We start from the raw sequence: 19,257 nt of genomic DNA on the forward strand, positions 1-19,257 counted from the left end.
AGATACCATCTCACACCAGTTAGAATGGCAATCATTAAAAAGTCAGGAAACAACAGGTGCTGGAGAGGATGTGGAGAAATAGGAACACTTTTACACTGTTGGTGGGACTGTAAACTAGTTCAACCATTGTGGAAGACAGTGTGGCGATTCCTCAAGGATCTAGAAGTAGAAATACCATACGACCCAGCCATCCCATTACTGGGTATATACCGAAAGGATTGTAAATCATGCTGCTATAAAGACACATGCACACGTATGTTTATTGTGGCACTATGCACTAATAACAAAGACTTGGAACCAACCCAAATGCACATCAATGATAGACTGGATCAAGAAAATGTGGCACGTATACACCATGGAATACTATGCAGCCATAAAAAAGGATGAGTTCATGTTCTTTGTAGGGACATGGATGAAGCTGGAAACCATCATTCTCAGCAAACTATTGCAAGGACAGAAAACCAAACACCATGTGTTCTCACTCATAGGTGGGAATTGAACAATGAGAACACTTGGACACAGGATGTGGGGAGCAGGGAGGGATAGCATTAGGAGATACACACCTAATGTAAATGACGAGTTGATGGGTGCAGCACACCCACATGGCACATGTATACATATGTAACAAGCCTGCAAATTGTGCACATGTACCCTGGAACTTAAAGTATAATTTAAAAAAAAGAAAAATAAAATCATGTAATATATTTATTTTTATACATGCATACATGTGTATACCATGTAATCTTTTATCAAGGTCATAAAATTATTCCAAGTCTATATTATAACTATGTTAAATTATATATATAGAAAAAGACTGGAAGAGAACATGGACAAATAATAGTCTTGATTAACAAATGGATTTGTGGGTGATCTCTTCATCTCATAAACTATTGTTTTACTTATGTTTACAACAAAGAAGAAATACTCTAAATTCTTTGGAGCAAACTTAATATAGAAAAGACATAGAATTTCTACCTCTTTGTCTTGAATGTTAGGGTCTGCATTATTTTCCATGAGAACTGCCATGCAGTTGATATAGCCTCCATATGCAGCACACTGCAAAGGGGTTCTTCCTGCATAATCCTGAACATTTGGATTGATCTTATTTTCTATTAATATTTGGCAAACATCAGCATTTCCTCCCAGTGCTGCCCAATGTAGAAGAGAATGTCCATCTTGGTCAACTAGATCTACTCTTGCTCCACCTGGAAAAGCACAAATATAATGAAAATGTATAATAGAAATAGCATTTATTAACATGAATAGAAGTAAAAAAACCACAATTCTTCCTTAAATGCATTTGTTAAAATGAATAGAAGTCAAATAATAACAACTGTTCCTTAAATGCTTTATTCTTGTGGAAATGCTTCCACATACATTGTCTACTTCAGATTTTCACAATAAGCTTGTAAACTGGACTGGCTAGGAATCACTCCCCTTTTATATAAAATAAAATTGAGGATCAGGCAGGTGAAGTGACTTTTCCTATATCAAGCAACTCCCAACAAGTGGAGCTAGGAGTGGAACTTGAGGTTCCTCACGCCATGTTGGGTGATCATCCCTTCATCCTTGTACTTGTACAGCTTTCTGGTAAGGAAAGCTTTATCTCAAACAGAGTATGCAAGAATTCCTACCTGTTAAGAGAGACTTATTAGGAGTACTGTTATTAACCCACCTTTAATGAGTGTCTGAATCACATCTTTGTGTCCCATCTCACAGGCTCGGAAAAGTGGAGTATGTTTCATAACGTCAGTAGCATCTACTTGAGCGTTATTTTCCAGTAATAACTTCACGGTGCTGACATGGCCAGAAAGGGCAGCAGCATGCAAAGCTAAAAGGGAACCAAAAGGAAGTGATGAATTAGTCAGTAACAACTTCACCTTTTAAATTATTATATGTCCTTTCTTCTCTTGATTTCCCCATCATTTTGAATAAATGCAATCTCAATTTTAAGGATTCCCTAATTTATTTTTTGCTTTTTTAGATTGTGCCTTCCTCCCTATGCATATGTATCACTCACACTTTCCCCTTTCCTTCTACCTTTCTCTTCTTGCTATTTTCTTCCTTTCCATCCTGTTGGTCTGAAATGGTATCCTCTTCTAAGCTACTAGTTTTCTCTTTTCAGCTATTAGTTTTCTCTTTTTCTCTTTCAAGACAGCAAGAAAACAATACAAAGAGAACTGATTTAAATGATGTACACAATTCTGCCCAACAACCCACTCAATAAGCATATGTCCCTAAGGGATCATGTGACTGGAGACATCAATAGACTGTTCCTTCCATTGGTTAAATGTGCTGTTCCTTCAATTGGCTTGCGTACCCCAGTGGTACTGAAAAGCATGTACATCTTGCTGCATTGAGTGCATTTTTAATACAACATCACTCCAAATACAAGCCAGCTACTTTCCCAGGGCTCAATTTAAGAAATAGCGAGGTGGCACATGTCTATAGTCCCAGCTACTTGGGAGGCTGAGGCAGGAGGACTGCTTGAATCCAAGAGGTCTAGACCAGTCTGGAGAAAATAGGAAGACCTCATCTCAAAAAAAAGAAAAGAAAAGAAACAGGAATTTGCTTCACTGGAGAAAAACTGAGATGGAATATGGCCTCCTCTCTTGTGCCTTCCAGAGGTTTTAAAGAGTAATTTTGATTAAATGTGTTTCATGTTACACTGACTCCTGCCTATGTTACTCCACTGTAATGCTTGGCTTATGTCATCCCTCTATAGGTTTGAATTAGCCAAAGTAACACTTCAGATGCCTGGGCCAGTTCTAAGTATTATGGCTCTATAAGGCCTAGAACAGTGTCTTTTTCATAAAGGGTGATCCATGGAGCAAACCTGGGATGCAGATTTTTGGGCTGAGTAGTATTATAATGTTGGATGTTTAGCATGGAACACAATAGATAAGGTTACATTCTAGGAAGGAAAGCAAAACAAAACAATTCTCCATCAATGAAGTATTATATAATGATAATTGATATAATTAAAGTAATAAAAACTGTTTTGATATGTAGAACCACTGAGGGACTACTTTTGATTGGTGGTTACAGATAGCTTTGCATAAGAGTGGATGTTTAAGTTGAGACCTGAACCATGAAAAAGACAGAGTGAGACTCCGTCTCAAAAAATAAAATAAAATAAAAATAACCTTGAACTTAACTATTGTTACGCCCACTTTGAAAAGCGGTGCAAGTTTCTATAGAAACTTTCTTTTTTAATGTAATTTTATATTACAGAAACCTTCAAACATATTCAAAAGTAGACAATGGTCCAGTGAACTCAATATAGCTATCACCCAGCTTCAACAATTATCAATACATGGCTAATCTTGTTTTATTTATTTATTGAGCAAAGGAAGAGTTAGTACAGGACACGAACGACTGTGTGTGTTTAAGGAAGGAAGGGTAGTTGCAGCACAGTAAGTGACAGTGGAGTAAGTCAGAAAGGTAGAAAAGGCCAGATCACAAATGGTCCTGTCGGTCAGTGATGGAAGACATTTGAAGGGCTTTATGTAGTGGAGTGATATTATCTGATTTATGCTTTAAACAGATGACTCTAGCTGTTCTGAGGAGAATGTATTTGTAATAGATTAAAATATAAGCAGGGAGACCAGTAAACATTTTGGCAGTAGACTGAGTGAAAAATGATGGTGGTCTGACTAGGGTGGTTGGAATGGAGATGGAGAGAAATAGAATGATTTAGAACATGTTTTGGAGGTGGAGGCAACAGGACTTGCTACAGGATTTGACATAGAATCTCTGTCCATGTAGCCTGGGAATCTGAATTTAAACAAATACCTCTAGTAATTCTTATGCCATTCTTGAATTTGGGAACCATTGACCTAAATGGCTGAATGTTAGTTTGACCTAGACAAGATTCAGACAGGCATGAGTAACTTCAAATATCTGAAGTGCTATCACATGGAAGATAGCACAGGGTAGAACATTCAGTTTGACAAATTTTGGCTCAGTATAAGGAAGAACATTCTAATAGAGTTAAGATGGCAGTAGTGGGTTTTCTATATTGGAGCTGTTCAACAAGAGGCTGAAAGACCACTGCTGAGAATATCATAAGGCAGATGAAAGCATCATATAACATCTATGATATTTCAGTGATTTCACATTTTAAGAGCATAAGAACCCTTTTCCCCCAAATGAAAAGTTATAAAACAATCAAGAGTTGAGTGGTTCTGACTAAATCAGAATTGGAGCATTACCCACTCGACTGTCTATTCCCTCAGCTAAGTATTTCAGGTACCTCTATAGAAAACTGTTGTTATGAAGAACATGGTTTGGAAAACCCTAGGCTAGATTTAGTTTTAAGGTGACTTCTAACTCTGAAATGCTACAATTCTGTGATGTGGCATCCAGTATGAAATATACTCTATAGATAACATCAATATCAAATTTTTTAAAAAGATAAAATTTCAATTAAGTAACAGATAAAATCAATGATCATATTAAAGGAAATCCCCCATTTATAACTATTTGAATTTACTTTATACTTATTTATTTATTTGAGACAGAGTCTCACTCTGTTGCCCAGGCTGGAGTGTAGTAGCATGATCTCGGCTCACTGCAGCTTCCACCTCCTGGGTTCAAGTGATTCTCCTGTCTCAGCCTCCCAAGTAGCTGGGACTACAGGTGCCCACCACTATGCCCAGCTAATTTTGTATTTTCAGTACAGGTGGGGTTTCACCATGTTGGCCAGGCTGGTCTCGAACTCCTGACCTCAAATGATCTACCCACCTCGGCCTCCCAAAGTGCTGGGTTTACAGGCGTGAGCCACTGCGCCTGGCCCGAATTTTCTTTATTTAAAAATAACCTTAGGTCAAGCATTACTCCCTCTTTGAAAAGTACTGCAAGTTTATATAGAAACTTAATTTTTTTAAATGTAACTTTATATTACGGAAACCTTCAAACATATTCAAAAGCAGACAATTGTCCAGTGAACTCAATATAGCTATTACCCAGCTTCAACAATTATCAGTACATGGCTAATCTTGTTTTATTTAACCACGATTCATTTCCTCTACTTCTGATTGTTTTGAAAAAAATTCTAGAGTCATATCATTTCATCTGTAAATATTTTAGTATCTTTGAAAAACAAGGATTCTTTTTTTAAACACCTCACTGTGTCAGTTAGGATCCAGTCAGAAGACGGAAACCATACCAGATATAATAGATGGAATTCAGTATAAATAATTGCTGGCTTTGTATTGAAGAAATGAAAAGGCAGAAAGAAAACACTAAGGTACCACGGAGGTAGCAAATGCAAGAAATAGCTACCAATCCTGGCACTGGGAGTACATAAAGAAGAGGATGAAATTATTGAAACCTAAAAGCTTAGAAGAGCCCTGAAGAATGAAAACTCAACCTCTGAGGAATGGCTCTGCTTGGCTGGTGCTGTTGTGTCTGACAAGGGTGCGCAGAGGCTGACACTGTGAATGTTGGAAACCTGTAGAGTGAAATTAACTGTTTTTGCTGAAATAAAGTATTGCTGTGTTGAAGAAGCATTACTAGGGTGATGCTGACCATAGCAGGAAATAAAAACAACAACAGGCCAGACGTGGTGGCTCACACATAATCCAAGCACTTTGGAAAGCTGAGGTGGGAGGATTGCTTGAGCCCAGGAGTTTGAGACCAGCCTGGGCAACATAGTGAGATCCCATCTATTATTATTATTATTATTTTACTTTTTTTTCTAAAAAAAGAAAACAAGAAAAAAGCAAGAGCAGGACGCAAACAGAAAGATGTAATCCCTTGTCCCTCTTCCAGTCTTCTAGTCTCCCTCCAATGCTCCCTATTGGTGGACTCTAAAAGAGCACCTGTGGCAAAGGGGAAATGTGATTTGCAGAGCCCCAGGCCCAGCACTGCAAAAAAAGGACAAAAGGATAAACACGAAGCTGAGAGACAATAGCTGGATCATGGTAAAACCATAATGCTGTTATCACACCTAAAAAATACTAACAGAAATTCTGTAATGTTCAATAATATTGACATTTTCCTGATGGCTGTAACATTTTTTACAGTTTATTTATCTGAGTCAGGATCCAAATAATGTCCACATATTGCTATTGGTAACACCTCTTTTTAATGGGAAGGAAAAAAAAATCCTTGTAGAGGGATGATAGAGAAGAACTCACTTTCACAGAAAAGAAATGTCAGGAAGGCATCTCTGACATAATAAAATCCCCACAGAAGAAAGAAACCAGCAAATTAATGAGTCTGAGAAGAATTTATGTCTGAACTTCAACCACGGTGGATATGAGAAAGATACTTTTGGTCAAAGAGTGCAAGTATCCTTGCCTGTACCTTATTCAAATACCTGAAAAAGTTAAACTAAAATCAAAGTTAGTGATAAAGTGGAAGAATATATAATGGAAACCTGACAAAAAATTAAATGTTCAGATCATTTATAAAGTCAACATCCTATGTGTCTGCACTATGCCCCTTAAGAAATTTAAGATCTGCTGGCCCGGCATGGTGGCTCACACCCGTAATCCCAGTACTTTGGGAGGCCGAGGCAGGTTGATTGCTTGAGCTCAGAAGTTCAAGACCAGCCTGGGCAACACAGTGAAACCCCGTTTCTACTAAAATACAAAAAGAAAAAAAAATTAGCCAGGCGTGGTGGCATATGCCTGTAGTCCCAGCTAGTTGGGAGGCTGAGGCAGGAGACTTGCTTGAACTTGGAAGGCAGAGGTTGTAGTGAGCCAAGATCATGCCACTGCACTCCAGCCTGGGTGACAGACTGAGACTCCATTTCAAAAAAAAAGAAATTTAAGATCTGCTGTAAGGCTTTGATAGAGAAATACTTTTGAAAGTTAAAGTATTTATCATAAAATTGAATTGTCTTCTTAAAATATTTTTTTTTGAGGCTGTGGTTGTCTTGGTACAGGGAGGGAGATTTTAAGTAAAGCAACTCCCCTCCCTTCTCTCTCCCTACTGTTGCATCAATAGTTTTGGTGGCCAAGAAAAATCTTATTCAGGATAACAGTAGATGCAAATGGCTCTAGCATGTTTCTACAAATAAAAAAGCATAACGTGGAGAAGCCCATCACTTATTTTTTATTCTATTCAGTGCTATTGTAGCAGTATGTGATTTCTCCTTCTCTTTCTGAGTTGTAAGTAGGATGCAGTACACAAGGAAGAGACCTCCAAGTTGACACTGAGGCTGAAAAACTTTACCTTTCATTAACCAACACATAGGTAAAGGCCTCTCCTATTAGAGAAAGAAATTAAAATAAGCATCTAGTAAGAGTTTTTCAAGCAAGGTTGATTTGAAGCTTTGAAGCTTCTAGAGCCATGGGGGGTTATCTCTAAAAATGGGAGATTCAGGATGTGGTAATGCTATTCAAACCTGAGAAAAGAGCACAGTAAAGGAGACTGCTGAGAATACACTTAGATGTGTGCATTCCTTAAATATAATTCTAAATTTTTGAAAATATAATTAATGACAATTAAATATGGATAGTTTTAAAGTATAGGTTTTGTTTTTTTTACAAAAAGATAAATGATCAGAAGAGTCCCCATAATCATGTCTAAGGAGCAACCAGGGTTTTAAACCAAATGCAACCATTCATTTGGTAGAAACATATGCTAATCTTAGCCATAATACTGAAGAAATAAAGCCTTTGGAGTGATATCCTGGCAAACCCAAACTTAAAACCGAAGACCAAAGTCAAACAATATTAGATTAGGAACAAAGATTTCAAGTTGCTATTTTACAAGTTTTATAGCAACATCTACACTTTGGAATCTGAATGAAAGCAAATTGAATGTGTCTACCAGTTCTCACCTGTACCTCCATATTTGTCAGCCATGTTAATATCAATGTCCGATTTTAAGCTCAGCATAGTCCTAAGGACATCGTCACTGCCTTTGCCAGCTGCCCACATAAAGGATGTTCTTCCTTCTAGGTCTGAATCATCTTTCACTGAAGGATGTTTTAAAAACACTTTAACTGTTTCCTGTAAGAAAACTTGATTTAAAAAATGGAGACAAAACAGTAGTATTTTCTATGGTAATAAAGTCATATAATAATATGTGACTTCCATTAAGAAGCAAAGCATTTTCCCCTTGCTTTTGAATTAAATTAAATTATCTTTTTATTAATGACAGAACTACAATTTTCATCAAAGATAACAATCCTCTGTCCTTACAAATTAGTTGTAGTGTCTGTAACACTTCACAAACATAATCTAACTCTCCCATTCAACATCCTCAAAATGGAAAGTAATCATCTTCAATCAAGTTTGGAAACTTTATAGGTCATTGTTTGAGTGACAGTTACAAAACTCAGAAGTATTCAGTGTTTTATTTATTAATGAACAAAATTTAAGTATTTCTTTCTATTTCTCTCTTCTCTCTTCCCTTCTCTTCTCTTCTCTTCCCTCCCTGCTCCCTCCCTCCCTCCCTCCCTCCTTCTTCTTCTTCTTCTCTCTCTCTCTCTCTCTTTCTTTCTTTCTTTCTTTCTTTCTTTCTTTCTTTCTTTCTTTCTTTTCTTTCTTGAGGGAGTCTCACTCTGTTGCCCAGGGTGGAATGCACTGGTGCCATCTCGGCTCACTGCAACCTCCGCCTCCTGCATTCAAGTGATTCTCCTGCCTCAGCCTCCCGAGTAGCTGAGTGCCACTACACCCGGTTAATTTTTGTATTCTTAGTAGAGATGGGGTTTTACCATGTTGGTCCAGCTGATCTTGAATTCCTGACCTCAAGTGATCCATCCATCTTGGCCTCCCAAAGTGCTGGAATTACAGGCATGAACCACTGTACCCGGCCATAAAATACATGTTTTCTTGGACATTTTACATGAGACCCATCTATTCAGGTATGCCTCCAGAGAAGGTTCTGCATTCTCTCATTGTGTTTTTTGTTTGTTTGCTTTTGCCTTAAATCCAGGAACAAACTGGAATTATGTGATTAGTTACTAAACATTTTTAAAATGGTTAATGCATTTATTGAATACTGATTGATGGTTACTGAGAAATGCAGTGCTCAATTCAGTAAAACACATATTTATTCAGCAATTCCTTTATTACTGAATTCTCCTTCTTTTATGGAATCACACAAAAATTAGGACTAGCCCGTATGCGGTGGCTCACACCTATAATCCCTGCACTTTGGGAGGCCGAGGTGGGCGGATCACAAGGTCAGGAGATTGAGAGCATCCTGGCCAACATGGTGAAACCCTGTCTTTACTAAAATATACAAAAATTAGCCAGGCATGGTGGCACGTGCCTGTAGTCCCAGCTACTTGGGAGGTTGAGGCAGGGGAATTGATTGAACTTGGGAGACGGAGGTTGCAGTGAGCCGAGATCACATCCTTGCACTCCAGCCTGGGCAACAGAGTGAGACTCCATCTCAAACAAATACAAAAACAAAACAAAACAAAAAACCAAAAACAACAGCAATAAAAAAAATTAGGACCTTGACAATTCTATTAGTGCCTCACAATTTTAATGGGGGTTAATATTCCAGCATTTTAAATTGCTTCTTTCCTCAGAACTCAGACTCATATAAACTTTTAGAAAGATCATAGAAACTTTTGATTGAATTGAGGTAAAAGAGTTTCAGACAAAAAATGCTGGAGGCTGTGAGCTGATGAAAAATGTATAAAATGTTGACTCTCAGTATTTTACAGAAAGAAGAATTCAAGAGCTCATCTAATCCAGTTCCTTATTTTACAGATGAAGAAATTTAGGTTCCAAGGTCATATAAATATTGGTGGCAGATAAAGGAAGAATCCAGGGTTAAATAACAGCACTCCTTCCACAGCATCACACACTGCTTTCTACTTTTAAGACTATTCGTTGAGTTACTGAGGTATAATAACTTACTGTTCCTAAAGTCTAATGTATATGTTTATTAAGCATATTAAATATATTTGAATAAAGAAATGAATTTTAAAAGTTTGTGATTTTTTGCTTTGTTTTCTTTTACTAATTTGCAAACATTTCTTTGCTGAGTATGTTTTTACTTAATGATGAATGTTTACAGGGCTCTGTATGTGTAGGGGAATGTGTCCATAGTTTTCAAGGAGCGAATTGTAATTTCTTGTCAGTTATTAGACGACAACAAGATCAAGGAACTTGAAACTGAGCTTACATAATTTGTATAATTATTAAAAATCAACTCTGGAATTGGCAGATTATCCAACAAAATATTTCTTTGAATAAAATTATTATATCATATTACTGAATCATCATAAAGAATAATGTTCTACCATTCTTTCTTGTTTCCATTAGCACACCTATTTAATTATTGGTGTCTGTATATATATTAAATTTGGAGTCTAAGTTTTGGGTTAAAGCCCATGAGCAAGTCATTTAATCTCATGGAACCTTGCTTTGTTTTGTTTTGTTTTCTATAAACAGGGGATAACATATCTAATAGCCTTGTGTTGATTTATGGGTTGAGCTGTGATTTCCATAGATTGACTAGGCTGGGTCAAGTTAATTTCCTACCTATTTGTAATAAAAAAAACCTCCGAAAATACTGCTTTGTTAGGTGATAACAGATAATGATTTGTCAAAACTCTAGGTGGTAAACTGAATAAGTTGTTAGGAACACCAAGAAGCAAGGATTAGAGGAATAGTTGTTCTGGATACCAGAGTCAGGAAGGGTGTGAAGATAAGATATTTTAGAGATCTGAGTATTTAACAGAGCATTTGGAGAGGTCACGAAGATGAAATTATACTATGCTTGATGATAGTACTATTTATTTATTTATTTATTTATTTATTTATTTATTTATTTATATTTGAGATGAAGTCTGGCTCTGTCACCCAGGCTGGAGTGCAGTGGCACTATCTTGGCTCACTGCAACCTCCGCCTCCCAGGTTCAAGCGATTCTCCTCCCTCAGCCTCCCAAGTAGCTGGGACTACAGGCACCAGTCACCTTGCCCGGCTAATTTTTGTATTTTTAGTAGAAACAGTGCTTCCACCATGTTGGCATGTTCTCGAACTCCAGACCTTAGGTGATCTGCCCATCTCGGCCTCCCAAAGTGCTGGGATTACAGGCGTGAGCTACCATGCCTGACCTGATAGTATTATTATAATTTAATGAAACTAAGGGTTTCACTATGCATATCCATGTAGAAGGCAGCAAAATCTGTTTTAACGTGTGCATCCTTGGATGAATCTGGTTCTTGATGGCCATTCATACTCAGGAAGCTGAAGTAACCTAGACACTATCATGTTGCGGGGTGGACTGGGGACATAATGGATGAGAAAGGGGAGGGGAAGAACTATGAATAATATTCAGTATTTTTGGAAATAATTCATTTTTGCATTCTCAGATGTATAATATACATAATTATCAACACTAGTAGTAATGAGAGTACATTCTATTTCTTGAGTACGTGCTCTATGCCAAGGTATACAGCAGGCACTTGTCATACATTTTCTCTAATCTTTACAACAATCCTGAAAGAAAAGGTATAATTATCCTCATCTTACATATGAAGAAACTAAGATTAAGAAACTTGTGTAAGGTAATAATGCAGTTTAGCAACTGCACAGACAGGATTCTAGCTGAGATTGTTCTAGTTCCAAAGCCTTGCCACACTGCTTTAAGGACAATTACACATGGCTGAACACTAAGATGTTCTTAGTGCTATAAAAGTAATACAAAGATGAAGTACTCTTACTGTAAAGTAAAATGTTACGCTTAACATTAAAATAAAAACTGTATAAAACTTCAGATGTGACTAACAACTTAAAAAAAAACAAAAAACCTTAGACTATCACTTGCATCACAGAGTGAACAGCATGAACCATTGTTAAAAGATAATTGATACATAAAAACAGACAAATGAGTCTAAGTAAATCTGGGAAAAGCTGAATAAGATCAGTGGATTGTATCAATGTCAATTTCCTGTTTATGATATTGTATTGGATGTTACCGTTAGAGTGAATTAGGTGTAGGAGTGCAAAAAGCTTATTGGAAAAATAAAGAAAGAAAAAAAAAGAGTGAACTAGGTGCAGGGTACATGAAATCTTGTTGTATTATTTCCTTCAACTACATATGATTCTATGATTATATAAAAATAAAAATTTTCACTAAGAAAAAAAGAGCATTGTCTTGTTTTACTCACAGCAAAGTTACTCTGAGCAGCATAGTGCAAAGGTGTGGCTCCTTGGCTGTCAGATGGGATAGTTCCAGACTTATTTCTTTCTAAAAGGAGATGGACAATCTGTGCATGGCCTGAGAAAAGACACAAAAAGGTAATTATCACTTATAAAGGACGTTAATTAATTTATAATCTATTTAAATGAAAAAGGTAAGACAATTCACTGACACATAATACAGCATTCACAATGGTTTCTGAACAGCAGCCCCCAATGCAGCCTCTTCTAACTTCTCACTAACATATTAATATGAGGTAGAACAGAATGAAAACTTACTAAAAACTTAATGCTTCAATCAGGTAGGAATGAATTAAGTATACTTGTCAGACTGAGAAAAAACTATATTAGGCAACACCTCATCGCATTCCCTTCACTTTATAAAGCTGCCTAAAGCAAAGGAGGGGAAGGTGCTTTAGAGCCAACCCCTCTTAGCCTTCACTGCTCCTACTCCCAAGGTTCCATTGCCCAACCAAACAGAACTGCATAGCTGTTGTCTTCTATTCAGGTGGACAAACTATAATACAACCTCTTCTATCTCTGAGGCCTCCCATCCCTATATTCTCCTTCCCACAATCTTTTATTATATTTATATTTTATAACATCTAGGCAGTGATTTCAAATCTCAGAAAACAAGTGGGCAGGCATGATGAGGCAGCAATGAAGACAATATAGTGCATTCTGGAGGATGTGATCTCCACAAGTGAAGAGCTGTAGAAAATACTAAAAAATGAGCAAACCTGGTAGTAGTATATATAGGAAATCTGAAATTTTATACACTCTATTGTTTTCAGATATTGGAGAATGAAGAAGATGCCCCATTAGCAGAGCAAGGATATACTGCATAAAAGCCAGGCAGAGAAAAGTAATTTGAGTGGAAGTTGTGCTCATCTATCTGCTCTCCAGAAGTGGTCTAAGATGGAGTTCTCCATAATATAAATGTGGGATCAAAGACAATCTGTGCCACATAGTTACTCTAAACACATTTCATTTTGTTTGAGAAATAAAGGGAAAAATTCAGTAAAGACTACATAAAAACATACTATAGGAAAGTGAAAAAGAAGCACTGTCAGAAAGATAAACAGCATACCTCTGAAAATGATCTAGAGAAGGATCCAGAGGAAAATTTCAGGAAACTGGTATCCTCGACTTAGTGCAAAAAGAGATGGCTTCTATGAAACAGAAACAGGGTATTCTAAGAAGAAAACAGAGTGAAATGAAAAAGTAATGGAAGGAAGTTAAAAGGAAATGAAATGAGATAAAAAGGAATATAGGTAAGACAAGGAAATAAAATATAACCCAAAATACAATCTATATAGGAGGCAGAAAGAAAGCAAAACTTATAGAACAAAAAGTCAATTTAGTTATGTGGAGACAAATTTGCCAAGTAAGCCAGAATCCAGAGGAAAAAGAAAAAGGAATGTAAGATGAAATCTGACTAATAATTATAAATCTGGCGATAAAAGTGGGTGCACACATAAACACCATTTTTTAAAAAAAGATAATGTGTAATTTAAAAATTAAGATCAAGATTATAATAATTAGGGGGGAAATCTCAGATTATATTAACAAGTACCAGAAGAGTGATGAGTATCTGTGCTAAATTTTTTGTCTTAAATAGGTGGGAGTCAATAGATGCATTTTTGCTCTTGACTCTGATTCAGGCTTTAAAAAGTTTTTGATAAATTTAAAAGTAACCACTAATAGAACCTAAATCCTCCTAAAACATTAGGCAATTCAAAACCAAATAACAACAACAAATCTAATCCATATACCAAAGAGCAGAAAGCAAAGGAAACAGGAAACAAAACAAAACAAACAAACAAACAAAAAATGTTAAACTGAAAACACTAATAATAGCAGGATAGCAGGAAAAAAAAAGTCCTGATTATTTATCTTATAACAATGACTACTAATGGGTAAAATTCCTTCATTGAAAGAGAAAGACTCTCAGATTGACTCCACACAAAAAAAAATCCAACATACACATAAAACATACACATATATACACTCTCTCATCTATAAAAGTGATCTTCAAAAAGGTTAATTAAAAGGCATTTCAGGAAAATATAAAGAAAAAAACTCAAATATCATAGTATTAGCACAAACATAAAATTAAAGCCCTCCTCCCCAAAAATATAGGTGCTGAATATGAAAAGGTTTATGTTACATTTACATGTTGTCAATAAACATGAATTACTTTTATAACAAAAATTTAAAGTTAAGACATGTTGAAATTAAAACTAATATTTAACAGAAAATAAATTTATATTACTATGATTTAGTTTATAAAACAATACAACATATCAGTTAGAAATCAAAATAATTAACTAGGAGTTGGGAGCGAACAGTGGAACGGAAGGCATAGAAATATTCCTATACTCATGCAGTTTCATCTACTGTTGATCCTTTGAGTCACATACCTAATAAAGCTGCCCAGTGCAGTGGGGTTCGAAATAAGTTATCATAAGACGTTATATTGCAGCTTTCATATGAGGTCAAGACATCAACCACAGTCACATTCCCATCAGCAACTGCAAAGTGAAGAGGAGTTCGACCCTCGTAGTCTTGCCAGTTCAGTAAAGACTCCGTTGGAGCAGCATCCTGATTTGAAGGAACCAGAGACTTCAGACATACATGGAATCCTCAATAAACTACATTTGGTGTAAGCATTTTTTTCTTTCTTTCTTTTTTAGAGACAGGGTCTCATTCTGTCACCCAGGTTGGAGTACAGTGGCATGATCACAGCTCACTGCAGCCTCAAACTCCTGGGCTCAAGCAATCCTCCTGTCTCAGCTTCCCAAGTAGCTGGGACTACAGGCACACCCCATCACACCTGGCTAACTTTTGTTTTTTGTAGAGATGGGGTTTTGCCATGTTGCTCAGGCTGGTCTTTAATTCCTGGGCTCAAGCAATTCTCCTACCTCAGCCTCTGGGATTATGCTGGGATTATGGTGTGAATCACTGTGCCCAGCCTGGCACAAGAATTAACTGAGGAATTTTCAAAATAAGATCTCTACATTCTCTCTCAGCACAAACGATAAATCATGGAAAAAGTACAAAGTCTAAATCTTTAAAAAATTATTTTCATATTTAATTATAAAAAGTACAGAAAATAATATAACCATTACATACTGATTATCTAGATCAAAAAGGTGTCAACATTTTGCCTGATATGCTTTTGTTTCTGTTATGGTTCAACTAGAGATGTATGTTTTATACTTTTGTATATATGTATGTATCCATAAACCATACACGAATTTTGTATGTGTGTTTTCAATATTCACGTTATGGCAATGGATGTGTATCCTTTGGAAATTCTTTCTTTCAACACTATACTTTGGATATCTATGTTGGTACTAGTTTAGTTATTGAGGTGCTTGAATAAGCCACGATTTAGTTATCTATTTTCCTATTGAGGGACATTTAGGCTATTCCCATTTTTTTCACTACTACAGATAATGCTGCAATTAATGTTTCCTTTACATGTCCCTTGTAGCACATGTATGAGATTTTTCCATAGGCTAGATACCTAGAAGGGGAACTGCTGGGGTGAAGGATATCTTCAAATACCTTCAAACTGTCACATCACTCTCCAAATGGTCTTACCAATTAACACTGCCATGACAATATGTAAAAGTTTTTATTTCCCTACATGGCACAAATTAATCATTTGGTATTATCAAGCTTACTGCATTTTTCCCTTATGGTTATGAAAGACATTTCACTGCTATTTTAACTTGCAGTTCATTTATGAATGGGGTTGAGATTTTTCAATCGTGTTTATTAGTGATTCAGTTTGGTATGTCTGTAAACGGACAGTTCAAAACGTTAATTAATTTTTCAACTGGATCTCTGTAGCAGGCATTATGAAAATTACCAGGCAGATTTGAAAAGGAACCAAATAGGCTGGGCGCGGTGGCTCAAGCCTGTAATCCCAGCACTTTGGGAGGCCGAGACGGGCGGATCACGAGGTCAGGAGATCGAGACCATCCTGGCTAACACGGTGAAACCCCGTCTCTACTAAAAAAATACAAAAAAAAACTAACCGGGCGACGTGGCGGGCACCTGTAGCCCCAGCTACTGGGGAGGCTGAGGCAGAAGAATGGTGTAAACCCAGGAGACGGAGCTTGCAGTGAGCTGAGATCCGGCCACCGCACTCCAGCCTGGGCGGCAGAGCGAGACTTGGTCTCAAAAAAAAAAAAAAAAGAAAAAAAAGAAAAGGAACCAAATAGAACTTTTAGAAGTGAAAAATTTAATCACTAAGATTAAAGGTTCAATGGATAGGGTAAGCAATAGGTTGGACTTATTTGAAGACTTAGAAAACTGGAAGACAGATCTGATGTTATTACCCAGAATGCAGCAGAAAGAGATAAGGAGATGAGAATATAAAAGAGAAGTTAAAAGACATGGAGGATTAGATAAAATGCCTTAAAATATATATAATTGGAGACCCTAAAGGCAAGAGTAAAGAGAATGAAGGAGAGGTGATATTTAAGGATAACAGCTATATATGTTTGACAGAACTGAGATACAATAATTAGAATGTATACCAAACAGGATTTTTTTAAAAAGGTCACACCTAGACACACTGTAGTAAAACTGTAGAATGCCAAACAAAGAGTAAAATGTAAAAGCAGCCTGAGAGAAAAGATACATCATGCATAAAGAAATGACATACCAATAACAGACTCCTTAAGAGCAATAATAAAAGGCAGAAAGTAGCAAAATACTACGCTGAAAGAGCTGAGAAAAATAGATTCCCAGGCCTATGTATACAGGATAATAATTTTTTTTTTTCAAGAGGCATACATTCTTAACAATTAAAAAGAGAGAGTTGGCTGGGGGTTGTGGCTCATGCCTGTAATCCCAGCACTTTGGGAGGCTGAGGTAGGTGGATCACTTGAGGCTAACAGTTTGAAACCAGTCTGGCCAACATGGTGAAACTCTGTCTCTACTAAAAATACAAAAATTAGCTGTGCGGGGTGGCGTGCGCCTGTAGTCCCAGTTACTCAGGAGGATGAGGCAGGAGAATCACTTGAATCCAGGATGCGGAGGTTGCAGTGAGCTGAAATCACACCACTGCACTCCAGCCTGTGACAGCACAAGGCTCTGTCCCAAAAAAACAAAAAACTAAAAACAAACAAACAAAACCAGAGACAGTTGACCACCGAAAGATCTATACTAAAGAGAGTCGAGAGGACAACTCAGCAAGATGGCTGAATAGGAACAGTTCTGGTCTGCAGCTCCCAGTGAGGACAACGCAGAAGGCGGGTGATTTCTGCATTTCTAACTGTGGTGCCCAGTTCATCTCATTGGGACTGGTTAGACAGTGGGTGCAGCCCACAGATGGCGAGCAGAAGCAGGGTAGGGCGTTGCCTCACCCGGGAAGTGCAAAGTATCAGGGAACTCCCTCCCCTAGTCAAGGGAAGCCGTGAAGGACAGTGCCATAAAGGACTGTGCTATTCAGCCCAGATACTACACTTTTTTCATGGTGTTTGGAACCAGCAGACTAGGAGATTCCCTAGGGTGCCTACAGCACCAGGGTCCTGGGTTTCAAGCACCAAACTGGGTGGCTGTTTGGGCAGACATTGAGCTAGCTTCAGGAGTTCTTTTTCATACCCCAGTGGCGCCTGGAATCCCAGGGAGATAAAACCGTTCACTCCTCTGGAAAGGGGGCTGAAGCCAGGGAGCCAAGTGGTTTTGCTCAGCAGGTCCCACCTCCCCGGAGTCCAGAAAGCTAAGATCCACTAGCTTGAAATTCTCACTGCCAGCACAGCAGTCTGAAGTCAACCTGGGATGCCTGAGCTTGGTGAGGGGAGGGGCGTCACCATTACTGAGGCTTGAGTAGGCTGTTTTCCCCTCACAGGGTAAACAAAGCCTCCAGGAAGTTTGAACTGGGCAGAGCCCACCACAGCACGGCAAACCACTATAGCCAGACTGCCTCTCTAGATTCTTCCTCTCTGGGCAGGGCATCTCTGAAAGAAAGGCAGCCATTCCAGTCAGGGGCTTATAGATAAAACTCCCATCTCCCTGGGACAGAGTACCCAGGGAAGGGGTGGCTGTGGGCACAGCTTCAGCAGACTTAAATGTTCCTGCCTGCCAGCTCTGAAGAAAGCAGCAGATCTCCCAACACAGTGCTCGAGCTCTGCTAAGGGAAAGACTGCCTCCTCAAGTGGGTCCCTGACCCCTGTGCCTCCTCTCTGGGAGACACCTCCCAGCAGGGGTCAGCAGACACCTCAGAGAGGAGAGCCCTGGCTGGAATAGAGCAGGTGCCCCTCTGGGACAAAGCTTCCAGAGGAAAGAACAGGTAGCAATCTTTACTGTTCTGCAGCCTCTGCTGGTGATACCCAGGCAAACAGGGTCTGGAATGGACTTCCAGTGAACTCCAGCAGACCTTTGGAAGAGAGGAAAACTAACAAACAGAAAGCAATAACATTAACATCAACAAAAGCACACCCACACAAAATCCCATCCAAAGGTCATCAGCATCAAAGATCAAAGGTAGATAAATCCATGAAGATGAGGGAAAACCTGTGCAAAATGCTGAAAATTCCAAAAACCAGAATGCCTCTTCTCCTCCAAAAGATCACAAGTCCTTGCCAGCAAGGGAACAAAAATGGACAGAGAATGAGCTTCAGGAATTAACAGAAGCAGGCTTCAGAAGGTGGGTAATAACAAACTCCTCCAAGCTAAAGGAGCATGTTCTAACCCAATGCAAGCAAGCTAAGAACCTTGATAAAAGATTATAGGAACTGCTAACTAGAATATCCATTTTGTAGAAGAACATAAATGACCTGATGAAACTGAAAAACACAGCACGAGTACTTCGTGAAGCATACACAAGTATCAATAGCCGAATCGATCAAGTGGAGGAAACGATATCAGAAATTGAAGATCAACTTAATGAAATAAAGCATGAAGACAAGGTTAGAGGAAAAAGAATGAAAAGGAACGAACAAAGCCTCCAAGACATATGGGACTATGTGAAAAGACCAAACCTACGTTGGTGTACCTGAAAGTGACGAGGAGAATGGAACCAAGTTGGAAAACACAATTCAGGATATTATACAGGAGAACTTCCCCCATCTAGCAAGACAGGCCAACATCCAAATTCAGGAAATACAGAGAACA

General features: G+C 38.0%; 1 protein-coding gene across 12 annotated transcripts in view; it reads right to left on the reverse strand.

The window, feature by feature from the left end:
• The window catches only part of INVS (inversin), a 235,046-nt gene that overhangs the window by 54,054 nt on the left and 161,735 nt on the right, over positions 1-19,257 (reverse strand). For 11 of the 12 annotated variants that reach the window (XR_001887727.1, XM_017884326.1, XM_017884321.1 and 8 more), the window contains 5 exons: positions 14,547-14,727; positions 12,093-12,202; positions 7,796-7,967; positions 1,676-1,831; positions 976-1,205 (listed from right to left, as the gene is read on the reverse strand). Coding sequence is in view for 11 of the 12 variants with exons in the window: in XM_017884326.1 (XP_017739815.1) it covers positions 976-1,205; positions 1,676-1,831; positions 7,796-7,967; positions 12,093-12,202; positions 14,547-14,727 (849 nt within the window). In the remaining variant the exon portion in view is untranslated. Of the gene's footprint in view, positions 1-975; positions 1,206-1,675; positions 1,832-7,795; positions 7,968-12,092; positions 12,203-13,213; positions 13,304-14,546; positions 14,728-19,257 lie in introns of those variants that run through there. The other variant, XM_017884327.1, reaches the window with a different exon arrangement.

The sequence above is a fragment of the Rhinopithecus bieti genome, unplaced genomic scaffold (genome assembly GCF_001698545.2).
Source record: "Rhinopithecus bieti isolate Rb0 unplaced genomic scaffold, ASM169854v2 scaffold_12088, whole genome shotgun sequence".
In the NCBI taxonomy this organism is placed as follows: Eukaryota; Metazoa; Chordata; class Mammalia; order Primates; family Cercopithecidae; genus Rhinopithecus; species Rhinopithecus bieti.